At 38.4% G+C, this 16,286-nt stretch overlaps 2 protein-coding genes across 11 annotated transcripts in view; one reads left to right on the top strand and one right to left on the bottom strand.

Annotated features, from left to right (window-relative positions):
* LOC124946645 (protein timeless homolog) overlaps positions 1–16,286 on the top strand; it is a 177,787-nt gene that overhangs the window by 42,752 nt on the left and 118,749 nt on the right. The gene's annotated exons all lie outside the window — the stretch shown is intronic.
* On the bottom strand, positions 2,254–6,999 carry LOC124946646 (insulin-like growth factor-binding protein complex acid labile subunit). The gene has a single exon (XM_047487615.1). The coding sequence runs from the start codon at positions 6,667–6,669 to the stop codon at positions 3,973–3,975; it is 2,697 nt and encodes an 898-aa protein (XP_047343571.1). The 5' UTR covers positions 6,670–6,999; the 3' UTR covers positions 2,254–3,972.

The following is a 16,286-nucleotide window of genomic DNA, read 5'->3' as shown; positions in this document are numbered from 1 at the left end:
ACCCCTTTATGTACATTATTGAAATTTATTTATTTCTTTGTCGATCATAACTTAAACCCTGTCATTAATATTATATTTTTTACCCTTTCCCCTCTTTCAAATTGGTATGAGTAATAACGCGCATTTCGCAATATTGCGGTGCGAAGTGAGTATCTAATTGCTCTTAGATCGTTATGCAGATGAGTTCGAAACTGGATTCTGTTTTTCATCGATGAAGCCGATATTACGAAATAGTAGAAGCATCTGAGTAAATCGAAATATACGTTCCTGAGAGGGTAGGGGTAACGAACTTGGGCAAGATGTTAGTGAATTTGCCAGTTCCATAGCCCGGGGTTGTAAGAGTTAGAGAGAGAGAGAGAGAGAGAGATAGAAAGAGAGAGAGAGAGAGAGAGAGAGAGAAAGAGAGAGAGGCAGTAAGAGTAGAAGATGATAGAGAACTGCTATACGGTGATTAAATTTCCGCGTTGCACCCTTCGCGAAGGGTTGTTTCATAGGAAATTTAAACAAGACCTTAACAAACGGTTTCTCTCATCGTTCTCGAAATCGCCATATACGTGATCCTCATATTTTACATCTTGTCTCTTTTTTCTTTATCCTCGAGTTGCACTGACTTTTCAACTTTCTTATTTTACGAGGCTGATCCAAGAATTTGGGAAAGTTTCATTGAATAAGAAAAGAACGAAATAAGAAAAGAGTTAATACTTCGTAGTACTCGACGTACAAGATGTTTGATACGATTTAGTGAAATTCATACGTCAGAAATCTTTCAATTATATCAAATAAACTAATGTCAATAATAATTTAATGTTAATTGTAAATGAAAAAGGATCGAGAATCATTAAATGATTCATTGATTTCGTTTCAATACGATAGAGTGTATTTAACGGAACGTGTACATTATTTGAGAAGAGTTTTTAATTTTATCGAGAAAAAAGTAAAAAAAGTAAAAAAAGTAAAAAAAAAAAAAAAAAAAAAACGTTGAAAGTACGTCGACATTATTTAGTCGTTAATCAAACGTTTAACTTCTAACGCTTTACACAAAATCATTGTCGATCGAAATATATCGAAAAATAATAACACGTTGTATTTCCCGAAGGAAACGATACGATTTCATCTTCTGTACCGCTGAGATTTTCATCATCAGCTGTCGATCTTTTTTCCTTTGACATCTCTGATTCCGTTTCATCCTTCTTCTTCGTGTTCGTTTCATTTCTCATCTCGATCCAATAATATTTTACCAGTGCACGTTGGAAAACTTTACTGCGTGGAAATATCGTCGGCATCTAAGTCTGCGATAAACTCATTCCCATGGTAGCGATGCCATTGCTCACCGGTAGTTAATTATTGTGGATTAAAACGCTACGAAACTTTGTCGCCAGAGAACGAGTCTGTTTTCGTTGAAAAAGTTTAATGCCCATACCCCATACCGACGTTGAGAAGTTTATTTTTATCGTGTTATTTATAATTTCTTTTTGCACGAGCAAATTAAAGTTATAGATTTGTAGGATAAGACGTTAATATTCTCTATCGCGTTTCTCATTTGCGATTTATTCTTCGTTATAACGGAAATTATTTTCTATACTCGATAATTAAATGAGATAACAAAAGATTATAATAAGAAAAAATAAAAAAAAAAAAAAAAAAAGAAAAAAGAAAAAAAGATAAACATCTATATACAACTAGTAGATTATTAATCCATCTATAAAAGTACCTAGTATTATGTCAGACAATAGATCAATATCTCTGACAGTAACAATCAACAATTTATAAAATTAATATCGATCTACGATGTTAAATAGTTATTACTTACCTGCTAATATTTCTTCATGTAGAATTCCTGATGTTATCTGTTTATAGTATTTGGTGCTAGTATAATAACGGAATCAAAATAGATCAATAATCGTTGTCATTTGCGTTTCGATCGCTTAATAAATCATGCTTAATTAAATTTACAAAGCAACGTTGTAATTCATTATTTGTAGATGATCGATTTTTCATCCATCAAATTAACTGAAAAAGATGCGTTTATAAAATCTATGCGAAGAGAGAGCGAAAGCGATCATTAATTTATCATTTCTCGTTTAAATTACTTAACCCGCGAGGTGTACGAAAGGAAAAAAAGATACAAAAAAAAAAAAAAAAAAAAAAAAAAAAAGGAAAGAAAAAACAGAAAAAAAAAGACGAAGAAAGTTGAATGCATAATAATAGATCGTTAAACAGGCCAAGAAAAAATAAAAATGAGCTACAGACATGCATCTTTGTACATCCGTTTATTATCATCATAGTCGTACTTTGACACTGGTTATTTAAGAAAGATAATGTCTAGCCTCTTCGTTATTTCTTATCTGCCCTTTTTCTGCTCTTTTTTGTTAGTTCGTTTGTTTGTTTGTTTGTTTGTTTCTTTGTTTCTTTGTTTGTTTGTTTGTTTGTTAAAGTATTTTGGCGACTTGCCAAACCTCCAGAATTAAGTTCGAAAGCAAGATTTCAGTACACTCGATGCTGTCACCGTCGATAATGGTTTCGTATTTAAGCTCACTCTCTCTTTCTCTTTCTTACCCTCTCTCATGCTCTCTCGCATTCCTACATAAGTATTTATAGTCAAACACACAAGTATACTCTTTTCTATCTTTCTCTCCTTCTCTCCCCCCCCCCCCCCCCATCTCTATTTCTCTCTATCTCTCTCTCCCTCACACACACACACACACATACACACACAAACACGCACACTCTCGACTCCGTTCATGCAGCGCTCGATAAAAGTTCTTTCGAGCAACTCTCTCTCTCTCCCTCCCTTTCTCTCTCTCTCTCTCTCTCTCTCTCTCTCTCTCTTTCTCTCTCTCTCTTTCTTTTTCTAAGCACTCGCCCTCGTTCCATTATACGAAGCACATTTCGCCACCGTAGTTTTCTTTTTTGTTGACCGCCATCACCGTCCATCTTCAAACTACCACGCCTATCACTCTCTATTTCGCGCTTCGAACCTTATTGCCTTCTTTTTCTTTTCTTTTTTGTTTTTTTTTTACTTTTCTTTTTTTTTTCTTTTTTTGTTTTTTTCCTCTTTTGCACTCACTTGCGTTCTCACAAGGAGTCCATTTTCCTCGGTGCACCACAAAGGAAGTCGAGCTTGTAACCCGAGCGACACACTCCCTTCGTCATATGATTATTGTCACTTTCTCTGTCGCTTGACGCGTTCGGTTTTCAGCGTCGCGCCGTCACGAACGTCATCGTAGTTTCTCGTTGAGAAACGAGACAGGACGTAAGTGTTCGGTGTATATTGTTTTACACGCGTGCGCATACACGTACAGTATACGCAGCTCGTTCTCTTTTATTCTCTCTCTCTCTCTCTCTCTCTCTCTCTCTCTCTTTTTTTCACTTTTTTACGACTTCTTCCGTAAAATGTGCATAGACAATTAATATTCTACTTGTTCTCGACATATGTAACTCGTACGAACTATATCCTTCTATGTCGTTCGAGTATCTATGAATCGGTTATCAGGATTATCGAGTATCGATGAGTTAAGCCTGAAACCGTCGAGGCTTTTCACTGTTAATATCGGTTCGAGCGTTCTCTCAAAGTTGTATCCTTGATACATTGTCCTTCCTTGCTCGCCGTAAAACGTTTCGACTTTTTTTAGTATCGCGTAGGGATCGCAAAAAGGATTGAACAAGAAGTGTTCGCCCAAATAGGTCCTAGATTCGTTCGATCGAAAATCTTGTACGTTTTTGAAAACAGAGCTAGTAATGAAACACCAAGTTATCCTTGTTCTTTGAGAGACGACGAATATTAAAGTTTATAAATCGTTCGAGTTTCACGATATCGATACCGAGGCATGTATGAAATTATTTGAGAATCTTCCTGAGGTATTCGGCGAGAATAACTTTCCTCGATCTTTCGAGTATCGATTCTCGCGTCCTCTCTTGTTGTTCCTCGAGTCGCCTGTCTCTTTCAAAGAGCCTGGCGCACTCCGATTCTGGTCACCAAAGTTCCGTGCTAGCTGTTAACGTATGAACTTCGATGTTCTCGTGACGATGGTATCTGTCTCTTCGACGTACAGTAGCACGTCTGGACAAAACGACCATCAAAGCTGCAGCCGCACCTAAGGCTGCTCCAACGAGAACCAACATTCCGGGATGTGCGCCAGATAATTGTTCGGACAATCGAGTACCAGAATCGGTCGCACGACCATTCAGTTCCTCGGCTATCGTATTCGATACGATACCATTAGTCAATACATATTTTTCTTTCGTTAGGTTGTTCTCTCTCGTCAGGTACTTATCCGACATCGTCGTCTTTTCCTCATTTCGAGAAAATTCATTCAAAAACTTGGATGTCTTCAACGAAGGAGATAATTCTTTACCACTGCCATTCATTAAAAACTTTTTCAACTTATCGCTCTTCTCCGTTTTTCCTTTTGCCGAGACGTTGACACTGATAGGAGAGGATGCACCTTTCTCATCCGTTTTCATATCGATCATCAGCTTCCCTTTGACTTTGCGCCGTAAATTTTGAACGTTTGCCTCCTTTCTTCTTAAATCCGTTCCTTTCAACGTCGGGGAAGTTATATTTCTAAAGGAAGTCGGTGCCTCGTAAACGCGGGGCACGTTCGTCGTTCTTATCGTTGAATTTTCCACAGATATGCCGTCCATTTCGTTCATAGAATTGGAAACTTCGCCAGTCGTCGTTTTTCCTAAGCTCGAATAATTAGTAAACTCTTCGTTCGTTTCAAGGGTCGATTCGGTGAAATTCGTGAGTTCATTGATAATGTCATTGGAGGAAGATGTAAACGATCCGAGCGTTTCATTCAAAGATCGATCGATTTCGAGTGATGTGATCGATGGGATCGATTTAACGGTCGATATTATCGTCGAAAGTGTTACAGGTGGCGATGGTAGATCGCGTAAATAAGTTCCCAATAATTCCTCGGGAGTTGCGCATTGAGAGAGTTCGAGATTATGCGTTTGCTCTTTGTGCTCTCTTAACCATTGTCCTAGCCAATAGAGATCCTCGGTGCAACTCCAATCGTTTCCAATGAGTCGTAAAACGCGTAGTTGCGGGAGCAAATACGGCAAGTCCGATCTAAGGGCTGTGAGATTTGTCTGGGAAAGGTTTAATTCGAGGAGACTTTTGCAAGCGGAGAGAGCAGCATCGTCCGTCAATAACTGTCTCGCCAGAACGGGACTTCGTTGAACGTCGAGAACAATAAGCCGTTCCGGTGTCTGTACAGGAAACGCCATGTCACCTTGTTGTTGGGATTTCTCCTGAAGTGACGTTAATCCAGACATACGAAGCTTGGCAAGATTACTCGGTCCACTCAGAGCATTAACGGTTAATGCCTTGATAGGATTATCGGACAAATCGAGTTCCTTCAGCGCGAATAGTTGACTGAATGACCCAACTTCGATTTGCCCGATATCATTGTTGTTTAACATGAGAGATCTCAAATTACGAAGTTCCTGAAAATCGTTTACTTTCAAAATGGTTATGCCATTTCGCCGAAGGTTCAGAACGGTTAAACTACTGGGAAGACTTCCGGGAGTTTTGGTCAAAAGATTTCCAGAGACGTCGAGTTCCTCGAGCACTTCCAACCGTCCTAAAGCGTCGTCCTCGATTTCGGTAAGACGATTATCGGAAATGTCCAACATTCGTAAGAGAGGATAACTGTCGAGATCACCGCCTCTGATGGTGGTCAACTTATTGCCGGCGAGACGTAACGCTCGAACGGATCTGGTGAGGGCTGCCGGGACTCTTGCAAGACCTGTACGGGATGCGTCCACCGTTTCTAATCTCCTTCCGGTGCCGAGCAACAAAGAAACGTCTTTCTCCTCCAGAGGATTCTCCGCTAATCTTAGAACCGATAGCCCTGGTAAAGGTTGAAGAGTCCCCGAAGCGGCCTTCGCCAAGCCGTTCCTTGAAACATCGAGTTCTCGAAGTTTATCGAGACTCTCGAACCATCTCGCGCCGAGCACTTGAAGCTGGTTACCGCTGAGATCTAACTTTTGAAGAGAATAAAGAGGCGTCAATGCGCTGTCCGGTAAGTCTGCCAGCCTATTATCCGACAAATCAAGAAACTCGAGACGATCCAAGCCGCGAAACGCGTCCTCGTGCACCATCGCGATCTCGTTGCGTCGTAAATGCAAGCGCGCCAGTTCACTCAGCGTCCTAAAAACGCCGACGTTCACGTCCTTCAGGAAATTATTCGACAGATCGAGACACGTCAAACCGATGAGGCTCGACACTCGCGCGTCACTCAAGTGCGTTACCTCGTTGTACGATAGATTCAACAATCGTAACCTTTCGAAACCATGCCACGAGACGTTCAAGGACGTCAACGAACAGTTCGTCATTGTCAATTCGTCCAAATAGGGAAGCGTCGTCTCGATAGTGGCGCTTCGGCTTTCGTTCGTCGTCGGGGACGTCGTATTTGACTCGAGATCGGTCGATGCTTCGAGCTCGGTCAAAAAACTTGTTACCTCGTGTTCTTCCGCTTCCTCGACGGACAATCTCCTTGTGTTATCGGGTACCTCGGATAATTCCGGCACGCGACCGCGACACGTAACATCCGCGAAGAGCGGCGAATCCCTGTCGACGATGACACCTTGTTGACAGACGCAGAGATCGGGACAGGCGGAACCGCTCGCCATCAAGGCGAGCAATATGAATGGAAGCCACATCGCTTCCAACGACGGCGACTTCACATCTCGACGCTCATCCGTTTCTATCCACTCTCGACGTTTCCGGCGAAGACGGCGACGACAATTACAACGACGACGTAACAACGGAGAAACGTCGTCGCCTTGACGATACCCGTTGAAAACATCTACGTAATAGTCCACTTAAACGAACTACGAACCACTATTTGTATTATTATTCTTCGATAATCAGATACGCGTTCGAACGATCTACGATCTATGTATATCGGTCGTTCGAGTCGAACGTGATGTCCATACGAAGGACTGCCAAACACTGCGGCGACGAACTCGCAGCTGCACTCGCTTCGCTTCTACCATCCCTCTTTTACCCTCCCAAACTCCGATTTACCCCTACCCCCAGACACATTCCATCCCTATCTTCCGTTTTCCACGGGCGTCTCTCTTTCTCTCACTCTCTTACCTTCCTCCTCGCTCCTCACTCCACCACCTGCAACCCTCTCTCCACCCTTCCATCGTATCTTCCCTCTCGTACCTACCATACACCTACTTCCACTTCCATACCAACCACCACCAGCCGTCGCTTTTGCTCTCGAACTCGATAAGGGGTGCGCGCGCGCGCGCACTCGCGTCCACCTACAACGTACTGACGCCGACTGATACACGGAGAGGGGTGAAACGCCGAAAGAGTAACGGAGAAAGAGAGCTAGGAGTTAGCATCAAAGGTGGGAGGAAGAGAGTCGGTAGGAAGGGAGAATCGGTACCGTGTGATTTCACGAACTACCGCCGCTGCCATCCGGCTGGCTGGCTGGATGACTGCTTGGCTCGATGGTTCTCTTCCTTGGATGCTTGCTTTCTACCGCGCAGAACTCCTCTCTTCAATTTCTTTAACTCGATTCGCCTGCTACGATTGCGATCGAGCGAAAAGAGTTCCCAATGACGCACCGTTTTAACGCCGATCCGTGTCGGTCTCCTTTCGTGTATGTTCTCTGGGTTTCGAAGATCGAGATCTTCGATTTTATATATATATATATATATATATATATATATATATATATATAGAAGGGTGTATATATATATACATCCTTCTTCCATCCTTTTTCTTCCTTTTATCTTTCTTTCAAGTTCGCGAAGCAACGAGAGATCGTACGTTTGTATTGGATCGAAGTTCAAAGGGACGGATTCGAATTTACGTAAATAGTTCTAGTCACTTGGGATCGGTATTATAAGCGTAAAGTCAAAACTAAACCTTCCACAGCCCGAATCGAATTCTAGAATCTCTCCTTTGAACGAGGAAATGCAGACACATCCTGTTTTCTATGGGATACGATCTGGTAAGGTGTGTTTTGGTTTGGATCTTCTTGATATCGATCGTGCGATCGTTCAAACGTTTCTAATCTGATCATTTAAGTTCCAAATATGAAGGAAAGAAAATTTTCTAGAAAAAATTTCTTCGATATCAAAAATTATAATTCTCGTTTCTATGCTTTTTTGATAGCAATATTAACGATCAATTCCGTAGCAACTGTGAAACAGCAACTAAGCGACATCATTTGACGATCAAATGGCTATAAATTCAAAACTGACTTGCGAATTAAACTTAATTAGATAGTATACCGGGAACATTTTACTGGCCATCAAGCTAGTTAGAAAATTGATCGATCGAAAATCCCGTGATGTTTCGCGTTCTCTTTTGCGATTGAAAAACGGACAGGTTTATATCGATGTCATTTTCAATGACGTTTAATAATTAGTTTGCGAGCTCGTAGCAGTAAAGCGGGCATCAATATACTCGTATGAAAAGACGAATAAAATGTTCGTTTTATTTTTCGAGAGAACGTTAATAACTTTTGACTATAATTAAACGACACCCTTTTATGATATTAATAACGTATAGCAGTTTTCTTTTTTTTTTTTTTCGTCGTATTCATCGACCTCTCTCTCTCTCTTTCTCTCTTCTCTCTCTCTCTCTCTCTCTCTCTCTCTCTCTCTCTCTCTCTCTTTACGAACGTACCTACCGTAGTTTAATTCCGAACCGTGTCTCGCTAAGGTTTCATTCTGGATTTCGCTCGAGCACCGACATGTAAATGGTCGGAATAGTGTGCTCGTGCCCGACGTTTCTAATAAGAGAGCACCGTGTATTGTATATATATGTAGAAGAGACGCGCATGTCCAAAGAACGTACAGGGTGCTTTCAAAGTTTATAAAGAAGCGTGGGAATAATGTTCAAGTTTATACGTCCAGTGAAGAACGTTCTCGCGAAAAATCATTCGACGGTAAACGACAACGTGACGGTATTGGTAAACTCGTTCGAAACGGTAGTGTATTTGTGTGAAAACCTCGATACGATATCGTTCTAGCGACTTCGTGTTCGCATAAAGTGAACACGCAAAGTTCCCTTGTTGCTTACATTTGTGGGGCCAAATGTTTTTGCTTTTAAAATTCGATTCAAAGCTTTTTCCACGTAATCGAACAGAGCGTTCGTGCTTTTTTGCGAATTGAAATATCGACAAACATTGAACATCGATGAATAAGAACGTATTCATTGATGTTGCTACGAAATAATGAATAAATTTATTTTATTTTATTTTATTTTATTTTATTTATTTGTGATAATAATAAACTAAAAGTATATATCGTATAACGCTTTTGAAAAAAAAAAAAAAACTAATACGTTCCTAAAATTCCTAATACGTTAGTAACTCGATTGAAGTTCATACGATCTTTGGTTTAATCCTTCTCATCTCGAACCCTTACGCGCTCCTGTGCAGGTTTATATATATATATATATATATTTTATACATACATATATATATATATATATATATATATATATATATATAGGACTTTCTTGGAAGCAGAATGCCTCAGAGGCCCATAAATTAGTTTCTCAGCATCTCTAATCCATTGGGAATTACTGCATCACTTGCTCCTGCTCTTACGAAACGGTCGAACGTGATCTTGGAGCGACCTATATTTACTCTATCTATGTATCTCCTTACTATCTCATATAAACGATTTTTACGAATTTAATATCTTGATGAAGTGTCGCACGTTAAAAGCTAAGAGATCATTTCTGTGATCCATCGAATTCTTTGTTGTTACTCTTGAAACTGGTTAATGACATTGCAGGAATTAAGTATCTAATAAATCTAAAAACGTACCTATATAAATCTAAAATAATGTTTCTTAAATGATTAAAATCTTTATCGTAGTTCGATAGACATATTAAATGTTTTTGAAAATAATCTAATATCTGAACTTATCATATTTTTATAAAATTTTACGAATTCATATCTGTTATATTAACTACCTTATGGCGCTTTTCAATTATATACCGCAAACAAAGCTATATTATCGTAGAATTTGAAAATAGTTTAGTAAACTTTGCATTAGCATGAATTATTATAATCTTGCCGTGTTTTCTTTCACCGATCCGTCGTTACGTACGGACGTAAAATAATTATTAATGATCGCGTTAATAATAGACTTTATGCGATACAATGGTCACCGGTATAAATCATTCATGTATTTTCTATATATCGATGATTTGAATTTTTCTTTATGACGATATGCCAAGGCACGCAATCCACACGGGTGATCAAGTGCTTTGTAAAAGCATTTGAGAAATTTCTTTCTTTTAACCAATAATTGCGCTATAATGGTTTAATGGTTTACCCGATTGCCGATTTTGAATGATCGTTTACATTGGCAAATGATTGACCTTTGAGAAAATTATAAATTATGAATGAATCGTAAAAAAAATATTATCATTAATGGATTTAAATCTCGATCGTTAGAGATAATAAATTAAACCTCGACAAAAAATATATATCTACTACATCAAAAAAAAAAAAAAGAAAAAAAAAAAAAAAAAAAATTAATAGTTTAGATATACATACGAATGTAAATTACGATTATACGAATGTTTTATTTAAATTCCTTGGATTTTCGTAATAATGTGCATTAAACGATCGCGATATCGTGCAATTTTAAATTCTAATACGATTTTTCTTCGAAACGTTTTAACATTTTGTTATCAGTCTACGTACACTAATTAGAATTTCAACGTGAAACCAAGCTAGGGAATTAAACTTCTCCAACCAGTCGTGGTCATTTTCTTTCACGATAAAAGAGAAAAAAAAAAGAGAACGAAACAAAAAGGAAACGGGTAGGACGGGAAAAAAGAGAAAGAAAGTTAAACGTAACATGTTCGGCGAAGTCGAAATATTTTCGGAATGGAAGTAAAGAGGAAGCGACCGTTAGCCGTCGTAACGAAAACCTTTCTTTCGTGCCTTGCGGTGTCGTTCGACGTGTAATTTCATCGAAACGAAGGGTAAAATCCTTGCGAGTACTGGCCCGCTTGCGTTGGTTACAAAGTTACTTTTACGAGAGCAGTAGGCAAATGTAAATGGTGTGGGCGTGAGGAAAGGAAGGAAGGGCGGATACGGAAACGGGAGTTACTGGTAGAAGAGAGAGAGAGAGAGAAAGAGCGAGAGAGAGAGAGAGAGAAAGAGAGAGAGAGAGAGAGAGTAAGAGAGAGAGAGAGAGAGAGAAAGGAAGAGAGAGAAAGAAAGTATATTCTTTGTCTTTCTTTCTCGAAGAGGATCTTCTTCGTTGAGAAAGGTACGAAGGAAGAGAAAGAGGAGAAAATGTAGAAGGAGAAGGAGGAGGAGGAGGAGGAGGAGAAAGAGAAAGAGAAGGGGAACAAAGAAGGCGTAAAGAAGAAGGGAGGTTTGAGATAGTGTGAGAAGGAGAATAGGAAGTAAAGGGGATGAGACTGTCGGAGTTTGTAATTGCTGCGGCTTTAACGCGCTGGTGATGGCCGATGGCACCCGGGACTGGGGTAATGGTCTGCACCAAATGTCTCTTCTTGCGAGAAGAGCGCGAGGGAGATCGAGAAAGCCGTCGTGAAAACCAAGCGGAGACAAGGAGAAGAGCATTCGGTACGACAGCCGTCGTGGAGGAGGTCTTGGAATAGAGAGAAACAGAGAAAAAGGGAGAAAAAGAGAGACAGAGAGAGAGAGAGAGAGAGAGAGAAACGAAGAGTGACATGAAGAGTGGTGAGAAGGATAAAGAGAGGGAGCGAATCGGAGAGTATACGAGGCGTCGTTCTTCTCTCCCTGGCACGGCCACCATCGTCTTGACGTTTCTTTTCCCCCTTCGTCTTCTTGCCGTCGGCAAACCCGCAGCTGCTGGCATCAAGCTTGGCTTTCTTTTTCTTTGCCTCTTCTCGCTTGATCTTCAATCAGTGTATCGGCCATTGAGTGCACAACAAGCCACTCGTATAACAAATATTTTAATCCGAGGGTGACTTGTATTTTGAGAGGGTGAGCTTCCATCTTTTCTCTCTCTTTCTCTCTCTCTTTTTCTATCTAATTATCTCTATTTCTATCTCTCATATTTTTTTTTTCTCTCTAATTATAAAGAAATATCGATTGAACAATACCGAATCTTTCTGTTCTTAAGACATTTTTATCTAGTTATTAAATAGAACGAAAAGATTGAATAAACTTGATTAATATTTGTCTTAAACAATAAAGAGAATTTTCTTAATTAAGAACGAGATAAGATTCGAACGCGATATCTTTAATTTGATTGCAAGAAGAATAAGATTCCTCTAAGTTTCCAAAGGCACGATGTGACGTTTGACTAAGAAAGTTCTACGAGTGAATGCCAACGTCGGTAGACCAATTTACAAAACAATCTGCATTTCGTCGGGCAACATAATCCGGGTCCTTAACGCGTCTAGTTTATCTCAATCTGTTTCTCTTGATTTCTTTTTCCTGTTGAAATCGTTTTACGAGAAGGATACGCGTAAGTTCGAAAAAAACATGGGGCGCGGTTTTCATAGAGAAAGAGAGAGAGAGAGAGAGAGAGAGAGAGAGAGAGAGAGAGAGAGAGAGAGAGAGAGGAGGGAATAAAGAAAAAGAGATAGGAAAAGAAGGAAAAATACGAAGAAGAAAAAGAAGAAGAAGAAGAAAAGAGACAACCGGTGACCTCATAAACTTCGATCGACTCGTAAAGCATACCTTTTTCTTCTTACCGTTTTTCTCATTTTTACGATTTTTATTACGTGACTTGTAAAGTTTGAGACGAGAAAGGGATCGAGAGGGAGGTTTGCTTATTGAGGAAGAAGCCGTTGACAAACGCGAACAGCTTGTATTTTCTACCCCGTGAAAATAGATACGTTCTTCGTGTATACGTTTTTTCTTCAAAGAACGATTTCTTCGACGTTACACGTATGTACGTGCATAGATATAATTTTTTTTCTGTGCCTTATGTTTACATTTGCAATAATTTAACTTTTATTAACCATTAAAGTGGATCATCTCGCATTTTGTTATATTATTTATTTATATTTCACTTTACCTCTTCATTTTAAATGAAAAAGTTGATTTATTGGTCCGAACAATTTCGATAATGATCAAATGATCATTTCAATGTTCCTATCGAAATCTTCATATTTTATCAGTTTACTAAAGTAAAATATAAATTCATTCTACGCGAATGCGTATAGGTCGAGAGAGTATCGATCGATTTGCTCGACGAAGCACAATGATATACCATCTATAGTTCTCGTCTCATCGAACTTGATACATTTTATGATGAGGCTCATAATCTTCCAGTGGCAACACGCTAGAATCCCTTTGAACTTTGATTTCCAAGCAGTAATATAATTTATCATTATATAATACAGAGAGGAACAATACCGATCGGATCGATATCTATGCGATACAATGAAATTCCGTTTACTCTATTAATTGCCGTAACTATAAAGAATATAATTTAAATATAATTTCCATTAGATTTAATCAAATTTTTTTACTTAAGTTCGATTGATAAGTCCAAACAAAATTTTTATTTCGTTGTATTCTATTTTCACTAGCAAACTCACTTATGTACTTTTATACTTATATAAATACCTTTGACCTTATAATACTTATATGAGTATAATACGTATTTATATACGTACTTGTACGCGTATGATATATATATATATATATATATATATATATATATGTCTTTTCTTTATTCTACGTTCATTCGTCTCTTACTTTCTCTCATATTGCACATCTTTGTAATATATTTCGTTAAAAAAAATCTACTTTACTAGTAGATCCGAGTGGTGAATTTTAAAGTAGCAGTAACAATATTCTGCTCGAAAAAGAAAACTCTTTGCTGGATAGAAAAGGATTCAATGAATCGTCCTACTGGGACGCGTACGTAGATCGCTATGGGAGCTTTAAATTTCCATTACTCCTCTAGGATTTGGTGTCTCTAAAATCTATACATATCCACGAATAGAGGATATTCCTTTCATCCTTTACGCAAATCCTCCCTTTCGATATACGAAATACTACTTTCACATATATGTATATATACGTAAATCTAAATCGAATGTATTAATAATTATATTTCAACAAAATTAGAAACTATTAGTAACTAAAATTTCTACGACTAATCGTAGAAAGAAAAAACAAATTTCTTTTTTTTTTTAATTATATTAAATCTCTAATAAAATTAAAACATCTATTTTATTCCATTAAAATGAAACTCGACGAGTAAAATTATATTACATTCGCATTTCATTTCGGTTAAATGGAAATGCGTGAGCGTTAAAAAAAAAAAAAAAAAAAAAAGAAAAAGAAAGAAAAAAAAAAGAAACTGCATGCCGGGAAACATTTTGTCAAGAAGTTTCATAGAAATGTCCCTTGTAACGCTGATTCTTGTTCTTTAAATGCAAGAGGAAAATACCGTAGTACGTTCAAGATTGCGTTGCGATTTATGAAATTTTTAATTCTCTCGCAAGGCATTGTCGCTTGTCTTTGTTAACGTTGAATAAAAGTTACCTTGTGGTAATCCGTTTGTATCGTGATATGGATCATAGTGGTGTTGGTGTTGGTGCTTAGTAATGGTAGTAGTAGATAGTAGCAGGTAGCAGTAGTCGGTGTTGGCTCTTAATGAACGAAGTAGAGTTGCGTTGCAGGCAGGTAAAGGTACCTACAGGTGTACCCCGGGGGTTCACAGCGAGCTAGTGGAAGCGGAAAACGGCACAAACGGCCGTTCTCCAAGAGCGAAGGAGAGAAAGAGAAAGAGGGAGGGAGAAAGGCAGACAGACAGAGAGAGAGAGAGAGAGAGAGAGAGAGAGAGAGAGAGAGAGAGAAAGCCTGGCGAATCGGGTGGAACAGTGGACAGATACAAATGTTACTCGAGATGAGTAAGAGGGAACAAAGGTATCTGGGGGGTCATTTGATATCTCAGGATAAAATAGGAGCGTTGGAATGGCCTGAGATAAAGGCGAAAGGAAGAAAACTGCGGGCAAGCGAAGAGATGTGTGTCACGGAGGGGGATGGGTAGCTATCTCTTTCTCTTTCTCCGTCTGTCTCTTTCTCTGTCTCTTTCTTCTTCTATATCTTTCTTTGCACCACTTCTGCTTCTATTCGTTGATGCTCTTGCCATTACAGCTCGAGTAAACCTATGCGAACACGTTTCGGTGTAACGTTCTAGTTTCCGTACGGTCACATTTCTCTCTTTTTTCTGTCGTACTATGTACGTTTTCTTCATTATTTTTCTTTCTTCTTTTCTTCTTTTCTTTTTCTTTTTTCTTTTTTCTGTTTTCTCTTGTTTATTTTCTTTTTTTATTTTCGTTTCTTTCTTTCTTCTTTCTTCGACGAGGAAAGAAAACGAATCGAGACTTATTTGATAAGCGTATATGTTTGATAAAAAATGTCTTCATGATTATTGTACTCGTAGTTTCTTTTCCGTAACTAATTTCATTTTCGTGATTTTCTTCCTCTCTCTCTCTCTCTCTCTCTCTGTATGTGTGTGTGTGTGTGTATACACGCGTATACTTGTGTCCTTGTTTTTCTATACTTTATATATGTCTCCCTTATTACAAAACAACATACACTCTACCTAATATTCATGAATGAAAACATGTTTTCAAAATAAATATATAGTTCACTGTTTCTTATTAAAACCCTTGCGATGACGTACACCAGTCAAACAAGATATCATTTTATTTCGAAGCTTCGTATAAGCAAGACATCGTGTTTCCTGATTCTAATACGTTTTATTATTAACGCAAATTGATCTCCGTCTTTACGTTGATTTTAAACGTAAAAATTGATCAGACATATTTAAGGAAGATTTATAACAACAAGGGAAACAATAAACCATCTTCTCGATCAACCATTTTCACGAGCCAAGGAGAAATTTTTACGAGGCTTTCATTGCCCCAGGTGAGTTTTTACGTAAAACAAGAAGAATGGCACCTGCGAAAGTTTCGTTCTTTTTCCAAGGAGTACCATAAGGCGCGATTCCAATGGTAACTACGATAACTGTTTTGCATTTATATTGCGTATTGCATATTGCATTTCTGTTAGAACGTGGCAAGAGTTTCTTCTCATTTCTATCTTTAATTTTTAAAAGGTATTCTTAAGTATTCAGCCACTTCTCTCTCTTTCTCTCTCTCTTTCTCTCTCGCTCTATCTTTCGATGTTATTATACGTATATAATATGTATATACATATAGGTATATGTACAAGTATATACATATATATATATATATATATATATATATATATACATATGTATGTACCTATCCCACGTATACGATAAATCGTATAAATGTTTCC

Source organism: Vespa velutina, chromosome 2, assembly GCF_912470025.1.
Source record: "Vespa velutina chromosome 2, iVesVel2.1, whole genome shotgun sequence".
Lineage (NCBI taxonomy): Eukaryota > Metazoa > Arthropoda > Insecta > Hymenoptera > Vespidae > Vespa > Vespa velutina.
The sequence above is the reverse complement of the archived record's forward strand: the minus strand, read 5'-3'. Positions and strand labels throughout refer to the sequence as shown.